This window comes from Cololabis saira, chromosome 20, assembly GCF_033807715.1.
Source record: "Cololabis saira isolate AMF1-May2022 chromosome 20, fColSai1.1, whole genome shotgun sequence".
In the NCBI taxonomy this organism is placed as follows: domain Eukaryota; kingdom Metazoa; phylum Chordata; class Actinopteri; order Beloniformes; family Belonidae; genus Cololabis; species Cololabis saira.
The window spans coordinates 15,398,925-15,422,911 of record NC_084606.1 but is presented as its reverse complement, the minus strand read 5'-3'; the positions used below and the strand labels follow the sequence as shown (position 1 = coordinate 15,422,911).

Below are 23,987 nucleotides of genomic sequence, written 5' to 3'. Positions count from 1 at the left end.
AGAGACCAGTGTCCAGGAGCCACTACAGTAAGATTTCAGTCACGTGCCTCTGGCAGAGATGTTGGACCATCTACTCTCCACGAGGTCCTCCATTTCTTTTTTCAGCTCTGAAAAACAGTCAGTCACCACTTCCATGGAATGAGCAGGACGGACAACAGCACCAGGCGGCAGGCGTGGAGAGCTGCACGGCCCGGATAGAGACTGGAAAACCTGTAGGGAAAAGACAGATTTACATTGCATTCATTGACGGTCCAATAAACAGGTTTACACGCCCACAATCTGTCACGGTGTGGAGCCGAAGCACTCGAGGCTCAGGTGTGCTGCTGGATTTTTTTCTGCTTGAAGTCGGACTGTTAAAAGCAACGGGTCCAGTTTTGTCTATTTGCATTCTCTCCGAAAGTTTAACTTCGACCAAAGGGTTCAACCGTCTGCATAGTTAGGAAACGCTAATATGCAGATACCATAAAATCGTTGGATATTTTAGTAGGAATCTTCTATAAAGTCATTAGAAAATAAAAATGTACCTCCATTACTGTATCTGCGTATTACATGTGTGTGTTTTTTTTCCTGAATTATCTTTTGAGATGAATGTGAAAATTTAAAAAGATTAAGATCACTTGCAGCATATTTCCCTTCATTACATTCAGCAGAAACTACAGAAATAGAGGGCTAAATTTGCACTACGGTACAGCAAAACCACGAACCACCACACCTGAATGAAATGAATGTCATCCTTGGTGAGAGACAGCTGTTCTAAGGCCGAGTGTCTTTTCAACAAGGTGGCAATGTCCGCATCCAGTTCCAGCCGCAGCATCTCAGCCAGAGTGGTGGTGGCCCTCTGTCTGGCCAGCACCATTTCCTTTGCAGAAGTGCATTTATTGCGTATGAAGGAAATCAGATCATTGCTCATCTCTTGCATGGAGTCCATCGCCACCTCCGCAGAGCGCTGCTCACACAAAGAAAGAATCAAGATTGTGCTCTTGAACAGTTCCTCTGATCTTACAGAGACTTTCTAAACCATTTGTCATCATGACACCACTGTATAATCAGCAATGTGGACAATCTCAGTGTCTGTAGTTGAATACACTCAGATTTTCTGAAGATGAACAGCTGAAAAAATCTATGGTTGACTGGAACACTTTATAAAGCTCATATTTTCACATTTTGATGCATGTTTTGCTATGTGAAAACAGCAACTGGACATCAGTCTTGGTTGGTTCAGTAACACTGCTGTCATTGTTGAACTGCCTGAATCTAGACTCTGGGGGGCGTCCAAAGTCCGTCTGCAGGAAACGCTGCCCTGCATGTTTCCGATGCCTCCCTCTCCCACACACCTGACTAATGTTATCAGCAGCTCGTCATCCAGGTCTCAACAGCTCTGTTATTGACTAAGCCACGTCTGTCAGGGTTGTGATGAAGCAGGAAAACATCTAAACCATGCAGGACACCGGCCCTCGAGGACCAACTTTGGACACACCTGCTCTACAGGAACCTGCAGAGCAATTAAAAACGTCATAAAGTGACAAAAATAACTTTTACGTCTTTCAAGTCTAATGTGATGATGCATTACATCAACATTTTTTTTTTTTTTTAAACACTGGACATAAAAATTGGTTTACAACATTTTGGATTTTTTTAGATTTTTTTGGGCTCTAGTGGCCCTTTATTGAAGTTGCAGACTGGAAGGGGGTAGAGAGAGAGAACGGGGATGACATGCAGCAAAGGTGCGCAGGCCGGGATTCGAACCTGCGACCGCTGCAGGAGGACTGTAGCCTCAGTATATGAGCCGCTGCTTAACCCACTGCGCCACCGAACATTTTGGATTTTTAACCTTTTTTTTTTTAATTTCCCATTTCTAGTTTTGCTATACTGATTTAAAAAAAAATAAAATACACCTACACACACACACTATTTCCCCAAGCAGCAACTCCTTCATACAAGACATCACCTTGTGAAGTAAAAACAAGTCACTTAATGCTGCCTTTCTGTGATCCCCACTGATGTTTTATTTATTAATTTACAGGAAGATTCTGCTTTATTTGAAGTTTAAATATGCATTTCTTTCACACCTGAAAGTCGCGCCCCGCTTGGTCCAGCTCCCTCAGCTCATCCTCCCTCTCCTGGATCTTCTGCTGAAGCGTCTTTTGTTTGCTGATCAGCCGTTTCTGAAAGAAATTGTTGGTACTCAAATGTGTGTTGCTTTGTGAATGTTCTAGTCACATTGAATCACTGGTCCAGTTTCATGTTTGGCTCAATTTTTAAACTTTGTACCTGTTCTTCATTTCTTGCTGCAGAGGCCGGCATGATTTTGTGGCATTTGTGGTTATCTATGGTACACAGATAGCAGATACACCTCTTGTCCGTCTCATAGTAGACATCCATCAGCTTGTTGTGCTTCGTGCACATCTGCCTGTGAAGTGGGACGGTAACCGAGACCAGCTGGTGCCTCTTCAACACAGGAACGCTGTAGTGAGGGCTGAGGTGAACGGGACAGTATGACGCCAAGCACGTCAGGCAAGACATGGTGGCCTTGGATGTGCTGGAGAGACAGCAGAAGTCGCAGGCGACCTCTTCTGGACTGGCACAAGCCAGAGAAGCAGCGGGAGGCGGCTGGCCGGCCGCCGCCTCCTTCAGCTTTTCCACAACCTGAGAAAGATGTTTGCAATTACATGTCACACAAATGCAGGGTAGGGATTCTTCGTGCATGCATTTATTTAAAATTTAAAAAAAAGGTTCCCGTAGTTCAATTGTCAAGTTGAGGGTAGAGTTAGAGCTAAATTGATCAGAATCTGAGTAAGTTGCACTTTTTGGGGGTAACTAACCATCTAAATGAAAATGAGGAAAAAATATAAATCTTTGCCACCAAAATGCAAAAACAGAACTATTTTAAGTTTGATTTTAAAAACACAAAAATGTCTGAAGAGACCATCAGACCAGTTTTATAACTAAAAATTCAAAGATACGTTCATGGGTGGATTATAACAGGTAAACTTTTATATTATTATATACTGTGTAGATGAAAGAGACGTGTAAAAAGCAGCCCAGAGGACCAGCGTTGGGAGCCGTGTGGTGATGCTGCAACGTCACTCATTTAAGTTTTTATCCAAACCACAGCTTCTCCACACAGTATTTATAGAGATGTGAATTGATACGATTCCAATTCCATTTTCAATTCTGCTTAACAATTCGGTTCTTTATCGATTCTCATCTGGGAAAAAAAAAGGACAAAAATTAGGCAAATGGTGCTAATAGGTGCTAATGGTGCAGTGTTTCTTAGTTAATTATTTACCTGCAGTATTATTAGCCAAGGACATGCCAACGTTGCTGCTGCTGGGTTGAGGATTACTGACGTTGGTCCGGAGCCGATCAAAAACAGAACATTCACTGATTGTTATTGCTGCAAATGTGTTTGCATGTTGGTAGTATTTCCTCCCTTGGAAGAAATATTAATTTGGCAAGTATTGAAAGTTGCCCTGCTGTCTTTTTTTTACTGAAATGTAACAAGACTTTCGAGGGTTACTATCTCTTGGGCGCCAGCTATGCAACGTGCCTGACGATGACATTCGTGGCCACTGGAATCGAAAAGGGAATCTTTTACAAATGATTCCAAGGAATTGAAACACTGGGAACCGGTTCTGAACAAAACCGGTTCTCGATTCCCATCCCTAACCATTTATGTGTCCCCTGTTATCAAACACTTGGATTACATGTCAGAAGCGTCACCTTAGCCAGCAGGTTGCTCTTCCCCAGCACGGGGCGGGAGGGGAACTGCTCCCTGCACTGCGGGCAGCTGAGGCGTCCCCTCTTCTCTTCCTGGTCCCAGCAGGCGTCGATGCAGCTTCGGCAGTAGCTGTGACCGCAGACGAGGGTGACCGGCTCCTTCAGCAGGTCCAGGCACACCGAACAAAAGAAGTGGCTCCGGTTCAAGTCCACGCCACTGTCCTGCATGCTTTTGGCCATTTTGGATGATGTCCCTCTGGGAAAACCAACTCTTAAATTACCCTTTTTTGCACCTGAAGAAGAAAGAGAAATTAAGCCCCACGTGAGGTAAGTAGCAGGGCAAAACGCTGGCTTATTATAATAATAATAATATTTAATAATAATAATAATAGTGAAAGAACGTTTCCAGCCCATGGAGACCAAGACTTTTGAAATAAACAGAAGCCACAAATCAATATTTTATTAACTAAACTTAAACTTTAGTATCCACAAAACCTTGAGATGCAGTGATTTGAAAATCTTACCAATCCTTTTATTGTTTTCCAAATAGCCCATGAATGTCTTATCAAATGTTGAAACTGAGACATTTCACCACAAGGGCAATATAAGGCTGGAAAAATAACAGGGATCAATCAAATGCAGCTGTCGGAGCATGTGACAACTAATTAGGTTAATTGGCAAAAGGTCAGTAACATGATTAGGTATGTAAAGAGCATTTCTCCCTGGCAGACTCTCACACTTGTAAAGATGGGCAGAGGTTCTTTAATCTGTCACAAACAAAAAATGATGGAACATTTTAGTGAACATTTTCACGATGTAAAAATGCGACTGCTTTGAGTTCCAACCATCAACACTGTATAATATCATCAAAAGATGCAGAGAATCTGCAGGAATCTCTGTGCACAGGAGACAACAGTTCTGAACTGGATGCTCGTGATCTTCAGGCCTTCAGGCAGTACGACATTAAAATCAGACATTAAATTCAAAAATACTTTATTAATCCCGGAGGGGAATTTAACTGTTACGGTAGTATTGATTTCAGTCTTCATCGTAGAGGTTTATTGCTGTAAGAAGGATCTCCTGTAGCGGTCTGTGTTGCAGCGGATCTGGAGAATCCTCTGAATGAAGACACTCTATAGTGAATACATTTGTTGTGAAGAGGAAGTTAAGGGTTGCCTACGATGTTCTTCTTTTTATGAAATATCCCCCTTTGCACAAATCAGCTCCAGAGGCTGCAGAACAGTCCCCAGAAAAGAGTCTTTATTGCGGCTTTCCTGTACTTAAAAGAGCCGCTTGAGAGTTTTTGTTGGGTCCTGTATATTTATGACGCGCTGCTGCTGACATAGAAGCACGCTGAGTCCGAGATACGTTTTTATGGCGTTTAATGACAGAACTTCAGCCACAACGGCCTCCCGATTACATCCACTTAATAGGTTTTAAATGTGTACACTGCAAAGTGTAATCGGGGTGATCAGTAAGATGCGGTCAACAAAAATTACGGCTACCCAACTCGCCTCTCTCCTCCCCAGTGCAGGTGATTTGATTCCTTATATAAGCTACGGTGATGACCCACGTGACCCAAACTTCCTTCATCACCGTGGCAACCAGATCAAACAAATTAAACATCAATATGTGGCTCCTACACACCAGCCCCTAATTATTGAACTAATCTCAATAATTACTGACATAATAAGACAATCATTTTAACATTAAAGCTCAAAATGTACAACCCATAATCCACACACGAATCTTCTTTCTTCTTGAATCATATGACTCAAAGTCCACAGTCTCAATGGTCAAAGTCAAACAGTCCAAAGGAAAGAAGAAAAAATCCAAAAAAAAGTCACAACTGAAGCCGGTACATCCTCAGATGGCTTCAGCCTCCTGCAGCAGGCAAACCTTCGTGATCGGCCGATCCAGGCAGGCAGCTCCGGGTTTTAATCCGCACCTGACGGACGAATCCTCTTCGGTCTAGGAAGGTCTGTATCACTCGTCCCACAGGCCACGAGGTGCCGTGCTGTCCATGATAATGACAAGGTCTCCCACAACCAGATTCCTCTTCACTCCTGCCCATCTTTGACGCTCCTGTAGCTGAGGTAGATATTCCTTCATATCTTGCTCCACAGTCAAACACAACTCTGACCTTTCTTTTGGTGGGATGGTAAACTCTGTGGTGTGGTATGTACCATACTTTTCCATCACCACGGTCCAGCTCCTCTTCTGGCACCTTCTCAGCATAGCCTTTAGCCAGACGGTTGTTTATAAAGGTGTTATATTCAGTGTGGAACGTTGAGTCCTTCTGAAACCTTCTTTTCAGATGACACAAACGTTGCTCAACCACTCTCTTGTTGTTTGGCATGCTGATATCAATGTTCCTTAAAGGTAAAGCAATCTGATAATGCCCCTCCACCTGTTTTGCTGAGTTGGTGACAAACTTCAGGAACCTTTTGTCTTCCTTTGACATCCCCAGTTGCTCTTCAATGCTACTTTCAGGGAAGTCATTCTTAAACTGTTGCTGCCAGAGGTCATCCAGGTTCACAACCGAAACTCTGTTGACAGTTACTTGTGGATGCTCCCAGCTAACAGTCTCTCCACTGTTTCCTGTCAGTGGACCATTAACAGTCCAGCCCAGCAAGGTTCGGATGGCATATGGTCCATCATCCACACTACACACCACTTCCAGTGGTTCCAGCGCTTTAGGAACATTGGTTCCAATCAGTAGCTCTATTCCTGCATCAATCTGAGGTAAGTGAATATGTTTCAGATGTGGCCATTGCTCAATATCCCTTTCAGTTGGAATATTTTCTCTGTTTACAGGCATGGACTCTTGTGTGTAAGCTCTTGGTAGCTCGAAAAAACTGTCCCCCTCCAGTGCTGCGACCTCCAGCCCTGACACTATGTTACTGCTTACGACTTTCTCCTGGCCCATGGTTCGAAGGAGAATGCGTCCCTTCCTCCCTGTGAGGTGGAGCTTCTGCATTAAGCTTTCAGTGCAGAAGACAGCAGTACTCCCCTGGTCCAGGAAAGCGTAAGTGATGACAGTTTTGGTTCCTTTGTTGGATTTGACCTGGACCGGCACAATGGGCAGTTTGCAGTCCTGGTCTCCAGCCCCTGTAAGACCACTTGACACGAGTGTACCGTCAACGTGCTCTGGGCTCCTCTCTGTCTGCTCGGAATCATTGACGGGTTCCTTGTGAAGTATAGTGGGATGTTTAAAGCTGCACTTTGAGCAGGAGATCCTTTTCCTGCAATCTTTACTGATGTGCCCTGTGCACAAGCAGCCAAAACAGATGCCATTTTCCTTTAAGAAGCCTATCTTCCGTTGATGTGGCATTATTCCCATCTGTACACATACATCTAATGTGTGTCCTCCTCCACAGCAGATGCATACTTTCCTTCCCGTTTGCTTAATTTCTCTTTCTTTCGTTGCAGGCTGATAATTGTTCTCCACAGGTCCTACAGTGGTAGCAAAGCTACTCTCCTTGTTTCCAGGACGAAGTTGCAGCTTGGGTTTGTTTGATCCTCGATTTATGGTTATTGATTCAGAGTCTTGTATGTTGCCAAACACCGGATCAGTCAGAATTTTCACTTGCTTTTCAATGAAGTTAGCAATGTCTGTGAGCTTAGCTCTTCGCTTGTGTTGTTCCTGCAGCTCATAGGCATGGTTCCTCCATCTGTCTCTCAGTTTGTAAGGAAGCTTTTTAATGACACACAACATGTTGGAAGGCATATCCATATCAGAAAGATACTGCACATCCTCCATGGAGTTACAGCAGCCTCTCAAGAAGAGGCTGTAGTCCTGCAGAGCCTTCACGTCCTCTGCTCTGATTGGAGGCCACGAGAGGGCTTTATCCATGTAAGCAGAGGCCACCTTTTGTTCATTACCGAACTGCTCCTTTAATAAAGCTTTTGCTTTTGTGTATCCCTGTTCTGAGTTTATGTGTTGACAGCTTCTCACAAGTTCTTTAGCATGACCTTTTGTGTGTTGTTCCAAAAAATATAAACGATCACTGCTGTTGGTTGTGTTTCTCTCAACTCCATTCTCAAAAGCTTTAATGAACGTGTGATATTCCAATGGATCGCCATCATAGATTGGGATTTCTCTTTTAGGTAGAGCTGAGAGGCTTTGCTGTTGTACTAGCAACGTTGTTATTTCGTTCTGCTTCATCATTACGCCAATAATGTCATTTCTGGGTTCCAGATCCATTGCATTTAATCCTGGTTGTTCATGTGAATCCTGTGTGTTGAATGAGGGGTTCACAAGGTGTTGCACTTGGTCTTGTTCATGTGAAGTTATATTTAGGTTCGTGTTTGTATTTGTTTTGATTTGTTTTGGAACGAATTCATCTGCGTCAACATTAAATAACTGCTTAGAATGTGTCTTTTCAAAGTATGATTTCATCCCATCAGAAACCTTTGATGCCACTTTTCCACTTGTTGTGCTTCGTATCTTGAGAATTTCCAGCGTTGCCATTTTTTCTGCAATTTCAGTGTTGAGTTTGAGTTCTTCTCTCCTTTTGCGCAGGCGTTGTTCCTCTTCTTCCAAAGCATGCTTTTCTTTTAATAGTCTTTGCCTCATGTTTAAGGCTGCAAGCTCAGCTTCTGCCTTTAGACGTATGGAAGAAGTTGAAGAGCTCTCTGACTTAAGCGTTTTATGGCTTCCGACGTTTGAAACACTGTCACTTGGTTTAATGTCATCCTCAATTTGTATTTCCTCATTCATTTCTGATGAATCCTGGTGCTCCTGACAGGGGTTTTGTTCAGTTTCAACAATCCAGCTTTGAGTGCCCTTTTGAAATGTATTGCTGTAATTCATGATAGTTGAAAACCATTCTTTTTGTTTGATGAGTTCATCTTCAGGAAGTAAAGGTAACAGTCTACTGTGTGTAGTTGTAGCATTTTCACACAGTGTGTTTAAGTTCTCCATACATTGTTTCACTTCCGACACATTTTTCTCTTGTTTCATCAGCTCTTTCATTTGTGGTATCAAACCTTTTATTTTATCAACATCACGTTTGCGTTCTTTTTGCAGCATTTCAATTTTATGCATCAAACCCTTTTCAGTGAGTCTCCTCTCCCGTTGTCTAACAGACGCCATATCAGAGCACGAGGAGGCAGCATCATTTGTTTGACTCATTTTGATCACTTTTCATTCAGTTTTCTTTTAACCATATAGTTTGAATCCATCCACAATACACAGCATATCATAGATTATTTCAACAAGGCAGCATCAGCGTTCTTCCTTGCAAACATCAAAGCTTCGTATATTGCAGCAAAGTGCAGACTTCATTCAGCGCACAGAGCAAACGTAACGCCCAGACAGCGCATATCCGACCAGCATTCATTCAACTGTTCCTCAAGGAGACACTTCGACGTGATGCAATCCAGGTTCCTTCTCCACACACACTCATCCACAGGTAATCTTACCTGGCCTCCATGACAGATGATGTGGCGTTTGTCTTACTGTGATTGTTTGTCACCGCTGTCTGACTGAGTCAGCTGATTCCTTTGCGCTGCAAGCGATCGCTTTCAAATTTGATGCCTTTTTTGTTGACAAATATTGCGGCTTTCCTGTACTTAAAAGAGCCGCTTGAGAGTTTTTGTTGGGTCCTGTATATTTATGACGCGCTGCTGCTGACATAGAAGCACGCTGAGTCCGAGATACGTTTTTATGGCGTTTAATGACAGAACTTCAGCCACAACGGCCTCCCGATTACATCCACTTAATAGGTTTTAAATGTGTACACTGCAAAGTGTAATCGGGGTGATCAGTAAGATGCGGTCAACAAAAATTACGGCTACCCAACTCGCCTCTCTCCTCCCCAGTGCAGGTGATTTGATTCCTTATATAAGCTACGGTGATGACCCACGTGACCCAAACTTCCTTCATCACCGTGGCAACCAGATCAAACAAATTAAACATCAATATGTGGCTCCTACAGTCTTCTTTCAGTCTGTGCTGCTCCCCCAGTAGATGACTGCAGATGTGATTGCACTTTCCATGACCAACTGGCCATGACATCATTTCAAGTCACAACATAATACTTTGAGTCCACTTAATAGTAATTTGTGGCCTTGATTTATTTATGTATTTCAGATATCTTCTCACCCTGGGTGAGGGAAGTCTGGGCATCTCTGTTGAGGCTGCTGCCCCCGCGACCCGGTTCCGGATAAGCGATGGATGGATGGATGGAGATCTTCTCTGGGGCTCTATATATTCCAAAGTGAAACCAACTTTTTTTGTGTTATTCAGAAGTATTTTTCATTTGGCCTCGGTTATGTACACATTTTGACTGAAAAAGGTTAGTTCAAAATAGTTGACGCACACATAGAAGTATAAACTTGGCTAAAATCAGTTTATTTGATTAGCCTTGTCCTGACCCTTGATTTGTAAAAAATCTTGTGTTTAGAAGAAACTTGAAAGTAACTGTGCTACTTGAGGTCACCCTATGTCAGACCCCACGACCTGGTGAGTTCTAAAGGAATTGTTTTTTCTTCTTTATTATTATTTTATTTTAATGGAGATTTTGACACACTGATTTGCAGATACACATTGTTTGATTAATACACTATAAACCTATGGATGCCACATTTACCCATATTTCTATTCTGCTTTGTATACCTGTAGTGCCGCCACCCCATACACAGGGCTAAAGATGATATTCGGCAATGGAAAACTTACAGGGATGTTGCCAAAAAGCAGGTCGGCAGGCTGGAGTATGTGCTCAAAGTGATGTTTATTAACAAAAATATTAATAAAACAAAAGGCAAAAACAAATCATAACATCAAACAAATAAAACCTGCAGCCTCACCACCACCAGCCACCTAGTCTGTCCCTTATTGACCAAAGAATGGCATTTTACCTGCTCTTCCTCACCCAACTGGAACATACCCCCTACTCAGGTAAGTACACCAAACACCCCACAGTTGTAAACAAATGATTTTTCATTTACTGCTGACAATTATAATCTACTATAAGCAGGGGTGTAGCACCAAATTCTGGGCCCTGTACACTCTCAATGTCAATGGGCCCCTATCCATGCCCGCGAGGCGCGTGAGAGAAAAAAAAAAAGGGGGGGGGGGGGGCTGTCAATCAACTACAATCAGATCAGATTATATTGACGAGTGGTTCTGAATTGATGCATTTGGCCTACTTTTGCTCAAATACCTAAAACATTGGGCTACATCTGGCTGCAATAAGTTGCAGAGGCAAAAATGTTTTAAGCCATTTTGCAGACAGATTGAGAAGAATAGCTAATTGTTTTTCCATGTTCTCACCACCCAACCTATCTCTTTCTCTCTCCATCTATCTATCTCTGGCAAAAATCAGAATCACAATCATTTTTGATTAATAGTGAGATCACAGTTATTTAACATGATTATTCATTGGCTTTGGTAACATCATGAATTTATTGAACATTGACAATAGCTTTTAAGCACAGCACTGCACTGCAATGCTAAGGCTTTTTAACAGACAAAAATAATAAATTGCGTTATTGCTCAATTAATATATTACTAGTGTGCACTTGAGCCTACAGTGATATTGGTATGTTATTTACATGTTGATATATGCAGCAGCAATATTGCTAGATGGATCATTCATTAAATTTTCATTTTATTTTCTGTAATGCAAAAATGTAATATATTCTGGATTCATTAAAAATCAACTGAAATAATGCAAGCCTTTTATCATTTTAATTATTATTATAATTAATTATTATTATTATTTTAATTTTATTTTATTATTTTAATATTGCTGATCATGGTTTACAGCTTAAAAAAACTCAAATATCCTATCTCAAAAAATTAGAATATTCTGGGAATCTTAATCTTAAACTGTAAGCCATAATCAGCAATATTAAAATAATAAAAGGATTGCAATATTTCAGTTGATTTGTAATGAATCCAGAATGTATGACATTTTTGTTATTTTTTTAATTGCATTACAGAAAATAAAGGACTTTATCACAATATTCTAATTTTCTGAGACAGTCCTGTAGACTTGCTGGCGTGGCTGTGCTTGAACCACTTTTGAATATCCGTCATTACTTTGTGTTAACGGAGCAGCAGAGAGCAGCGTCTTGCAGATGAGTGACGTACACCGGCTGATTTATGATCCCGCGTTGCACCAACGCAGATCTTACGGCGTAGGATACGCGGGGACGCGAACGTACGGTGCGCGTCGCCGCGTACCCTACGCCGTCATTTTAACGCGGAACCATAAATGAGGCTTAACGCGCGCGTCAGTTTTCTTTTCGTCTTTTCAACTGAGCAAACACATAAACTGAGGGTGCAATGCTTATGCACCCTCATAGAACCGGGCCTGTATAAGCAGCAGCTGTCTGGAGTGGACTCTGTTAACTTTAATTGGACTTTGCATGACAAGTTAACTTGGTTCACCTTTGGGAAAGAAAGCAGTCAGCAGCTGCCTCCCCTCGTTCTGCCGTCTTTCTTTTTGTTTCCTCTCTTTCTTTTTCTGATAGCCCGATTTATGTTTTTTGGGCAGCATGATGTCCTGCACACAGGTCTCTGACCTGGCCGCACTGTCTGACCTGTTGCCGGTCGGCGGTCGCTGTTGGGCGGACTAAACCATTTTGCATCTCCAAGAGGGGGGGGGCCCAGAATGTCTAATATGTTGGGACATTAAGTTCATTCTCTCATTTGATGTTATCAATATATTTGAAATAAATTATGACACCAATTAATTGGAGGGCCCAATTCATTCGAAATAAAAACATCACAAAAAAAAAAAAAAAAAAAAAAAAAAATCAGGATTTTCATGGGCCCCTCTCTCTACTCGGGCCCTGGGTAGTCAGGTCCACTTTTCCCCCCACTACCACGCCCATGACTATAAGCACACAAATGATTCCTAAGTGCACACAGTTCAACCAAATGTAATTTACCTCAGAACAGTTTTACCCATCTCCCCACATCCTAACCATGCCCAGGTCCTCACAGCTAAAGCCGGGCATACACTGTGCAATATTTTAAATCGTTTGAGACTGCCCCATCTCACACTGCACGACTAGATCGCGGAGCCCAAAAGTTCAGAGCCCACGATTTATGTTCTCACACTGTACGAGCCGATGCTCGGATGCGACCCGTCTGCTCACACTATACGATCATAATCCTCCCGTCGGACCTCTGTGTAGGCTACTGGAAATATAATATATAATAAAATATCTGTACCGTTTCTGATTGGGTGGGCACTGCGCATCATTTTTAGACATAACAATGAACGCATACCGCAAAAGTTGTGTCTCGCGGAAGAACCCGACGTCCCAGCAAAATGAGAAGAGAAAAAAGAGTTGTTCCGAACAGTACAGCACAATGATAAAAACGAAATCACATTATGGGCGATTTTTATTATTTCACTTTAGTTTATAATTCATCTTCATTGTGGCATCATATAACACTGTTTTAGTCATTTTTGTGCACTTTTCGGCTCATTATATTGTATTTTTCTATTTCTATTTTTCTGGGAAGACGAGGTTGCGCCAACATTGTATGACGTCAGGTTTGTTTACATCAGGGGCCGCTGTTATTGGTCCAGCGCGATCACGTGACGCGTCCGAAGCGCTCCTCGACACAGGCGCCGCTGGAAATAGTCCCGCTATTAAAATAACGATCTTGAAAATACTTCCCAAAAATCCGAGTTCAAACTTTTATCCTATGCTTAACAGAAATAGCTCTTTTTTTTTAAGTGAAAAGAATTTACACGCAGGAGGTGGGAACGAGATGAAATGAAAAGGTGGGTGACCTGACGGCCTACAGCAGACAGCGCACACACTGAAGGCTGATTTATGGTTCCGCGTTACACCAACGAAGAGCCTACGGCGTACGTGGAAATGCGGTCTTTTTTTTGCTATTAAAACATGATTTGTAATGTGAATTTGCAACACTTAGACTACAAATAATAGTTTTTGAGGTGACATCAGAGATTGCGCATGCTCTCTGTGAAAGGATGAGGTAAATCGGGTCGCAGCACTGCTTCAACTGTGCGATTCCTTCACGAGGAGCGACCAGGATTTCAAACATGCTTGATTTTCTTGCGACCTCACGATTTGTGATCGGGAGCTCGTCGTGAGGTGTTAATCTCTCGTCGTTACCCCACGTACACTGCACGAGGCACGAGCAACGATTGGTTCAAAATCTGGCCCGATCAAAAAAAAGTTGCACGACTGGAAAATCGGCTCAAAACGAGCCGATAATCGCACAGTGTATGCCCGGCTTAAGAGGACCTAATGATGCAAACCTGCTTTCCCTGATTGAGCAGCTGATCGACCCCCAACAACCCAGCCAGGACAACTGAAAACATGTGTTGACCCTTCTAGCAGATAACAAACCTGTAAACAAAGATTTACAGATGGGCAAATGGGAACAAGGGAAGTCAAGACAAAATTAAAACACAATGGCATGGGTTTATGTGTTGGTTTAGTGACCCCTATAAATGAAAGAAAAGACAGTAGGCCTACACCTGAATACAGTATATGCACTAAAGAAATGATGTAATTATGGGATTTAAATGATTCAATATCTCATACAACTTACTTACATCATACATCTGGCAAAATAAATGTTCTTCTTAAGATTCTGATCAACTTCAACTGACACACGAACTATGATTTCAAATATTTTCACACCAAGAATTTGAAAGCAGATCTTCAGTCTATTTTTTTTACCAGATGCATCTTCTCATCTTTGCTTTCCTTTTGCTTGAATTTATTCTGTGTTTTTTCACAGAGGTTTTTAACACATCCTACAGCCGTGTTCTTTACTGCCTCTGCCACTGTCTTTGCGTTCTCAGCCTCATTATGTCCAAGTTTCCCTCCATCTATTGCTCCTTTGGCAATAAACAATCCTGTAACCAGTGCACCTCCTATAAGAGTGGCACGTTCTGCAACTCTTGCTATTTCTAATGGACCTTTTCCTATCAGTACATTGACAACTTGAACAATCATTTCAGGCACACTGAGCAGAGCTCCCAGCAAAACTCCTGTGGTGATAGCTGCAGCATACTTGAGAAATTCAAAAACTTTTTCTTTTGCCATATTTCTGATCTCTTTCCATGACAAAGATGGTGATGACTGCCGAATGGCTTGTTGTATTCTTCTCTCCACTTCTTCCAGCATCTTATTGGTGTAAACTTTGCCATCATTTCCAGTCACCATCTTGTCTATGGTGTCAAGGATCGCTTTCACCTGGAACCGGTTTGTCCAGTATTCATCTCCTTTGTTCCGTGCTCCTTTGTTTGAGTCTTCGTTCCAGTATTCATTATCGATGACGTGGCAGCGGCCGCCACATTTCTTCACCAAATCACTTACAGCCTTATTCTTACTGATAAAATCCTCTATTTTCTTCCCTTTAGGCAGCTGGTCACCATGAGTGAAGACCAATACAGCATATTTCAGTGCTTCATCAGAGAAGTCACTCTTTATTTTATCAATAACAGCCTGCTCCTGCTCTGTGAATCTCTCCCATTTAAGCACAATGAGAAAAGCATGAACCCCAGGAGCACACTCTACGATACACCTCACTATCTCAGACCTCAGATCATCCTCAGACATGTCTGTGTCAAAGAAACCAGGAGTGTCAATCAAAGAGACGTCATAACCATGAACAAGTTTGGTTTTGGTTTCACATTTTTTGGTTTCTGAGTTAAAACCATCATTTACTGTAAAGAGCGTCTTTCCAAATATTGTGTTGGCCAAGCTGCTTTTCCCAGATCCAGTTTTTCCAAGCAGGACAATGTTCCTAGTAGCAGATCCTAGAAGAGAATCATGTTTGCAAATCAGTCATGTATTTGCATCTGTTTTCCCCCATTACAGTATGAAAATATCATCCCCTAATATCAATCAGTGGAATAATTACTCAAACATATCAGAGCACGGTTCCCTACATGTTTCATATGGTTTACAGAGAAATAAATAAAGATGACATTCAATATGAACATTTTATAAAAATAAATGAAAGATAAACATTAAACATGAATCATCAACAAGTTTGTGTTAAATACGTATGTTGCTCTGTATTACAAGTTATTTTGTGATTGTTTAGCCATTTCATTCAATAGCTTTTATCTCTTTTATCTCAATATATAAGTACTTTTTGATTTCAATGATGACAGAGATGTTGAGTCATTTTAACCCACCGTCCATGATTTTAGAAGTCAGAGTAAAAACGCCCTGAAACTGAGAGTCTTCTCCGGTTGTAACTCGTCTGATCAAATCACTGCATCAAGATACAATAACAAGGACAAAAAAAGGTCATTAACTTCAGCTCGGACTTCTGGTTCCATGAGGTCTGCACCCTGCTTCAAAGATGTCAGATATCCAGTTAGGCTCTGTTTCTTGCAGATATTAATTTGTTAAATCAGGTCTTGAGGGACGGAAACATTGTCAGCATCGAATTTAGTATAAAAACACATCATGTCGCAAAATGGATAGTGTTTATTTCAGTCATCAGATTTTACTTACAGAAACTGACACACACACACACACACACATTGGAATTTGAATACAGCATGCATTTTATGTTTGATATTTGTCGTGTATACTAGCAAACGATTCAGTAAAAAGAAACCCACAAAGATATAAAAAAAATCTTGAAACGTAATCATTCATCATCAATGTGTCATATATATTTATTTTATTAATATATATGTGCGTTTCCCTGTGTTTTTCTCGTTTAGCAGCGGATGTCACCCCTCACCCCCCCCTTCACATTTAATAAAAAAAAGTATATATATATATATATATATATATATATATATATATATATATATATATATATATATATATATAGGGGTGACATACGCTGCTAGTCTGAGACAAGAAAAACACAAGGAGATGCAGAACGGGCATACAAGCCTTGGAGATCTGTAAGAGAAAAAACAAACAGACACGAGAACAGGCAGAGACATAAGCAGCAACTATTTCAGGTTCCTGAGACTGAGTCAAAGCTAGGCTACCGCGATTATCTGTCCCCCAAAACTGTGGAGTGAATGTGTGGGTGTGTATGTCTGTGTAGTGTGTGTAAAGTCAAAACAATGCTCTACCTGAACTGCAACTACAGTGGAGGAAGGGGGGCACAACCCCGCCACCCGAGAGACCAGAAGCCGACAAGGAAGAACCCGGGACCCAGGCGACCTGCAGCCCCAAGAGGACCAGAAGAAATTTATAACATCTTAGATGTTGTGAGATCTATATTTTCATTTTGAAAACTAGAATAATTTTCTTACTGTGAAAAAAAAATATGGCTGCTATCAGAGGATATATTTGTTAGTATTATATTATGTTTAAAATTAAGTAAGCAGAGAAAGTTTTATTGTGTTGTTCTGAATTAATAAAGGTGAGCTTTCCTGACCTGATCTTGAAGTCCCCCACACAACTGTCAGATATCGCTCGCACAAGTTCGGTCCTTGCTGTGTTCTTTGTCTCAACTATGAGGTTTTACTCCAGCTCTTAAGTTTCATTTTCATTTTGCTTAAACCAACTTTGTTGGTTCGCAAGAAAAGAGCATAACACCTTCTGCAAAATGCTGATTCTGAAAGGAACTTGACAGCTTTTTTAAAAAATACATATGAAGGCAAACATTTCCTGTAACAATGCGGTTGATTCTCTTCTTCCTGTACATATGGTTTTGACAAATAAAACTAACTTGAACTTGAACTGTTCTGTTATTGTGGGAGGAGAACAGTAAACAGTAAGCTTAAGATAAGTAAGTTATCAATGATTAACAACCTTAGGTCTAATATGAGGCTTTCAAAAGGGACCTCAGTTATGTGAATCAAAGCAGTTTTGTGTGAGAATTGGGGCCCTTAAGGGTTTAATATTCAGATATACAAAGAATAACACAACTGCTGCATTTGGCTTCTTTGCAAAACACATACCAACAATGACATCAAGAAGAATATCTTTCAAATTGAAGAAAATGTGTAGATGCAGGATGGCAAAAGGTGCACCTTTAATGGCCTTTTAGGTAGAATAAGTTCTCCAATTGTTGACTTCATGTTGGATCACACAGATACTGAGATTCAGGCTCCTTTATTTTATTGAGAAAAGAGAGAACTGACACGGTGGTGAGAAAAGAGAAAAACAGAGAGAAAGAACTGTATTATTTGCCACCATTAGATACGAAAATGTATTTTGAAAGAGCAGCACATTGCGGAAAAAAACAAGCAAAGTCCTGGGAATCTGAGTGAATGTTAATCTCACCATTAACTTCTGTGTGTTTGAAAAAAATGTAATCTACAATACGGAAGCTGTGTATAGAAAAACCAAGTGCTCTACAAGATTTAAAAGTGAATAAGACAAATTTTAGCAGCAACCACTTCCTGTATACATACCCAGTGCCGTCGTATAGGGGGGAAAGGTGGTGACAATTATAAGGGCCCACAGCCCACAAGAGCCCGAAATAAGAGCAGCAGAGCAGGGGCCCAGGACATAAAACTGTTCTTCTCCAAGAATGGTGAGAGTAAAAGTGGGCTAGAGTGTGCAATGCAGTTGAAACCAGGCCCGGTTCTACGAGGGTGCATAGGCATGCATTGCACCCTCAGTTTATGTGTTTGCATGCTCAGTTGAAAAGACGAAAAGAAAACTGACAAATGCGCGCGCGTTAAAGCTACTTTCACATAGAACACGGCAACACCGCTGGGGTCGCGCAGACTCGGCGCAGAGTCGGCACAGGTGGGAGCAGAGTCGGCGGCGAGTGGGCGCAGACTCGGTGCAGAGCAGCGCGCATATTCGTTGCAAGTTGCTTGGCGACCGAAAAAAGGTTTTTCCGGTCTGGCGCCGTTTTCCCATTCATTGTGTATGTGCTGCCGCTGCACAAGGGCGCAGGGCTTTGCACCGAGGTCGGCGGCACGCAACAGGGCGAACGCCGCAGGGTTGCCGCCGGGTTGCCGCCGGGTTGCCGCCGAGTTGCCGCGGCAGCAAGAGCGCAAGACGGCGCAAGACGGTGCAAGACGGCGCAAGACGGCCCAAGCTGCCGCTGCGAATTGAACATTTTTTAATTTCACCGTGCGCCCTGTGACGGCATCTCGGCGGTGTCCAATAGGAGAGAAGGTGCTGGAGGGAGAAAAAAAACTTGAATGTAGATCAGAGACGATCAAGATGGAAGAAAGAATGATCTTGGCTGTGAGTCTGTGTGAGGAGCTGTGGGATGAGACTGCAGGCCTATCGGGACATCAATAAAAAGGAACAAAAGTGGAGAGAAATCTCCCAGAATTTGGACATATCTGGGGCCTCATTTATAAAGCTTGCTTGCGCACAAAACAGGGCTGAAAGATGCGCAAGCCACCTTCTACGCAAAGGTTGGGATTTAAAAAGAAAAAACCAACCGAAAAATCTGCGTATCCCTACGGCAACCCTGACCCTCCCGTAGGAACTTACTTAAGGTATGGGGAACTGGCGACGCAGGAGGTGAGGTGGTGAAATGAAGCCATATTCATGTCATACTCTTAATAATGTCATCACATATCAAACTTATAATATAATAGCGCTGATCGTGTCCCTCTGCGTTTGAAGCACAGCGTCAGTCAGGACTCTGCTGCTGCAGCCGCAGTGCCAGGACACACCGGGAACCTCCTAGTCACCCACTGCTTCCAACTGTAGAGTGACTGAGGACAGAACAAAGGAGGGGCTCCGTAGAGCGTTTAGGGGCTCTACAGAGCCCCTAAAGGGACACTGATTTTTTTATATATATATATATAATGAGTTTTACGCGCCAGGTGAAACCTTTACGCGAGGGCGTAAGCCTAAATTATGGTTCCGCGTTAAAACGACGCAGAGCCTACGCCGTAGGCTCTGCATTGGTGTGACGCGGAGCCATAAATCAGCCTTAAGCAGCACTGAGGGGAGAGGGGAGCGGGGCTGCGGGGCTGCCGGGCCGTTCTCGCATCGCCTTCGCACAGTGTCTTGATGATTTGCAATTACAGGCTGAGCCTACCGCTAGTTTTTAAACTGTAAAAAGTGGGGGGGACAAAAACATGATTTTGAAAAGACGGGGGGACATGTCCCCCCTGTTGCGCCGGGGCACTCACGTCGTTATTTTATACTATTTATATACTTTTTCTACTTTTACTGTGACCACCAAATAATGTTGTTTTCCTGTCCTCCACCTCATCAACAACATCTCGTTCTCAGTCTCCGTGAAATTTAGTGGCACGGTGGCTCGACACGTTCATTCATCCTGACGCACAAACAGGCTGCAGGAAGCCACTGCGCATGCTCAGCAGGCTCATTCATATGCAAATACTACTTTGCATTGCCCATATATGGTAAAAAAGTGGGCGTGTAGAGGGCGGGATATGAGCCAAATTCAGCTGCGCAACCTTCCATCTGGACTGTGATTTATAAAGTGAACATTGCGTGCAAGTGTGCGTGCACGCGGTTTTATAAATCCGGATTTTTTTTTTGCGCCCGCCATTTTCGGCTTTTGGCTTTACGTGCACTTTTAGTGTGGATCCTACGCACTCTTTTATAAATGAGGCCCCTGGTGTGTTTAAAAGTGGTAGAAATGTGATATTCTTTTGCTCTTTTAACAATAAAATGTTAACTTAAAATAAAATATAGCTTTTCCATGCCTCATATCAGGATCAATTGAATCATTTATCAATATATGGTTATGAAACCTTTTTTCGGTCGCCAATCAACTTGCAACAAATTTGTACGCGATGCTCGCAGACGCGCCCTGCTCTGCTCCCTGCTCTGCTCCCTGCTCTGCGCCATCTCTGCGCCATCTCTGCGCCCAACCCGGCAGTGTGCGCAGCGCAAACCCCGTCCTAGGTGAAAGCCGCTTTGCACCCTTGCTGCAGCGGCAATACGGCGGCAACCCGGCGGCGTGCGTCCACTTGCGCCCTATGCCGCCGCGCAAACTCCCTTGCGCGGAGGCAGCACATATACAATGAATGGGAAAGCCGGCGGCGGCTGCCACTGTGCGCCCTCTATGTGAAAGTAGCTTTAGCCTGATTTATGGTTCCGCGTTAAATCGACGGCGTAGCCTACGGCGTAGGGCACACGGCAACACGCCACGTACGTTTGCGTCCCCGCGTATCCTACGCCGTAAGCTCTAGTTGGTGCAACGCGGAACCATAAATCAGCCAGTGTCCGTCACTCATCTGCGTCCAGCAGTTACCTGCACCAGCAAGACATGCTCTCTGCTGCACCGTTAACACAAAGTAACGATGGATATTCGGAAGTGGTTCAAGCATGTGAGGATTTATCCACATGGATCAACCACAGAATCCCAGTGTGCCCCACGGTATGTATATTAGGTCACCTGGGAGACACTCAAATAGAACCTAATTGGACACACCGGGTTCTCACTGCCTTATGTATCGCAAAGAAAACCATTCTAGTAAATTGGAAACAAAAATCCAGTTTATGTATCAATCATTTTAGGAATCTTTTATCAGATCATATTAGTAGTAAGATAATGTCTGCCTCCACTGAACAACATTCGGCTGAATTGCACTCTCTGTGGTCCCCGATTATTGGCTTCGTTACCTAGTGGGGGCGGGGGGATGGTGATCTCGTAGCCCTTGGGGTTGGGGGTCGGCTTGGTGGGTCTGGGGCGCGGGCCTCTGGTGGCCCCTGGGGGGTGGTGGGGGGGGGTGCCGCGGGGCCCTGTCCCTGGCCGGTGGGGGCCTTGGGGGCCAGTGGGGGGGGTTGCCTCATGGCGGTGGGGGGGGTGGCTGGGGGGGCTCGGGCGGGGGGCTGTGGCTTGGGCGTCTCCGGGTCTCCCGGGGGGGGCTGGGCCGTGGACGTGGGGGTCCCACTCGGAGGGCCCGGCCCTGCCTGGGTGGGGGGTGGCTGTCTGCGCTGGGGGGGCATTGCTGCCTTGGTCCTCCGTCGCTGGGCGGGGGCCGAGTGCCCCTGTGGATGTGGGGACTCCGTGACCCTTGGGGTGTCCGCGGGGGTGGCCTCGGGGGGGGGGGTAGGTGGTGCCGGGTCTGGGGATCGGGCCTCCCCTGACCGGGGGGTGCACGGGCGGGCGCGGCGGCGGGGTGGCGGGGTGGCACCATTCCCAGGTGTCTATGTCTTATGTTGTCAGTATGAATGGGAGGATGTTGGACCGTTTCCCCCTCCGTCTGGGGGCTCCGGCGGCGCCGGGGGCGCCCGTGGAGGTACGGTGGGGCCCTGGCCCGGCTCGGAGGGCCGCCCCCCGTCTACTGGATGGCCGGTGGGGGGACGCGGGTGTCTTATCAGGGCCGGCTTTGCTGGTCCTGCTTCCTGGCTTCGGCCTCCGCTCCCCCTCCTTCCCCCCCTACACGATTCATACGCACATAGGCGAAGGGCGGGGGGTCCGGGTCGTGGGGGGCATTGTCCCGCGTGGCCCGGCACTCCCCGCCTCACGGTTTTAACAGCAAAATAGACACTGCACATTCAACACTTAATAAATACATTTGACAAGGACATGTAGTTCGGGAGGGGGGGGGGGTCGGTGTCAAATCGATACTTGGCCCTCCCCCCTCCCTGTTTTTATGGCATTCATCACATGCACTCAACACCAGGGGCGGGAGGGGGTCCCACATCACCCGCGTTCCCTCACCGGCCTGGGATAGGTGGGTCGGGATACCCGGGCCTGGCGGGGCTCGCCGTGCAGCCTGGGGCGCCTTCTGGCGGTGCTGGACCCCTCCGGGGAGGGGAAACGGTGCGTGATTGTGTGTCTGTGTCGGTGAGAATGCGGTATGGAAGGGTCCTGCCATGGAGGATTCGGGCCTCCATTGGCAGGACATTATAACTTAATAATTTATCATTATTATATTATACAAAGATGGTTATTATTATTATTATTATTATTATTAGTAGTATTATTATTATGTATAGTATATCATATTATTATTAGTATAGATATCGGATAGGTGAATGGATGAATGAATGGGATGCCTGGGTCTGGGGCCCTCCGTTGTCGGGCCTGCGCGGGTGTCGCCTTGTTGGGGGGTTCCCTCTCTCCGGGCCCGTCTCCGGTCCCCCCCGCTGCCTCTGCGGTGGGGCGCCCCTCTGGTCTTGGAGGGCCACTTCGTGGGGGGCGGGTGCGCCTGCCCGCGTCGGCGGCCGGGGCGGCTCTGTCTCTCCGGGCAGGCTGGCCCCCTGAGTAATAATGCACATATATATACTTTTGGTTTCTACCGTCATGGTATCAATCATTAATATGTGTGCAGACAAGGGAGGAAAAAAAAAAAAAAAAGGAAGTGGTTCAAGCACAACAACGCAAGCACGTATATATTTATGGTTATATTTATTTTTGTTATTTATTTTTCTATGTTTTATTTTCTGTTGCGTGAGGTTGCCCAGACTAAATGTAGCATTTTCTTTGTTCTGCAGCGATATTGCTGCAAAAATGCCCTTGAAAGACACTTTAAATATTATTGTTTGACTGGTATCATTCCACTGGAAATGACTGTCATGTTTAGTGATGGTTTTGAGCTGTATATATAAAATTAGTTTGAATTTCTATGTTTTATTTTCAGGGTAAGAAACATCTGTTGCTAGATTGTCTGATGGGTGAGGTAGCCCAGACTAAATGTAACATTTTCTTTGTTCTGTAATAAAGCATTTGAAATACACTTTAAATATTCTTTTTTTGCTAGTATCATTCCGCTTGAAATTATGGGAAAATGCATAATTTAGTGTTGAATAACGTGCCAGGCATGTGCCCCCCCTCTGATCTGAGATGCACCGTAGTCATCATTTTCTAGAACCGGCCCTTGTTGAAACTATTATCTTACCTTGATGAGCCGCAGCTGCAGCTTACTAGCTGTCATCCGGCTGGGCTACACTCAGGACTGGACCAGTCATGCATAAAATAAAGTCGCTAACTGAACGTTACTAATAACGTTGCTACTACAGTGACTGTCTCTGTCTGCAGTGGATTGTATTATGACGCATTCAAGCCTAATCAGCCTAATTTTTTTTTTTTTTTGCCTAATCAGTAATTATGAGCATCAAACGAACATCCGTTACGTTATCATGATGTGTTTAATGTGGTCTTGTAAAGATGTGTTAGTGCGACATTTGAATTGCTAAAAAAGTTTTGTTAGATTTGTTGTTGTTACAGCAATGAAAAAAAAAGGGCCCACAGCAATATTCTTTAAGGGGGCACAGAATTCCTAGCAACTGCCCTGTACATACCCCTGCTACCCACCTTTCACCGGCACACATTTGGGAAAGGCTCCAACAGCCTTGTGACTCTCTTGTGTACATTTGTTGGTTTTAGGGCTGGGGATCGATTCAAATGTCAAGAATCGATTCGATTCCGGTTC

The 23,987-nt window shown here is 43.9% G+C and overlaps 1 protein-coding gene across 1 annotated transcript; it reads right to left on the bottom strand.

The window, feature by feature from the left end:
- Window positions 1–13,718: 13,718 nt before the first annotated feature.
- LOC133420355 (GTPase IMAP family member 7-like) lies at window positions 13,719–17,200 on the bottom strand. Its single transcript, XM_061710034.1, has 4 exons — window positions 17,087–17,200; window positions 16,779–16,869; window positions 15,873–15,952; window positions 13,719–15,488 (listed from the first exon to the last, which is right to left on the bottom strand). Exons 3-4 carry the CDS (start codon window positions 15,877–15,879, stop codon window positions 14,386–14,388), a joined length of 1,110 nt encoding a protein of 369 aa, XP_061566018.1. The 5' UTR covers window positions 15,880–15,952; window positions 16,779–16,869; window positions 17,087–17,200; the 3' UTR covers window positions 13,719–14,385.
- Between the last annotated feature and the right edge of the window lie 6,787 nt (window positions 17,201–23,987).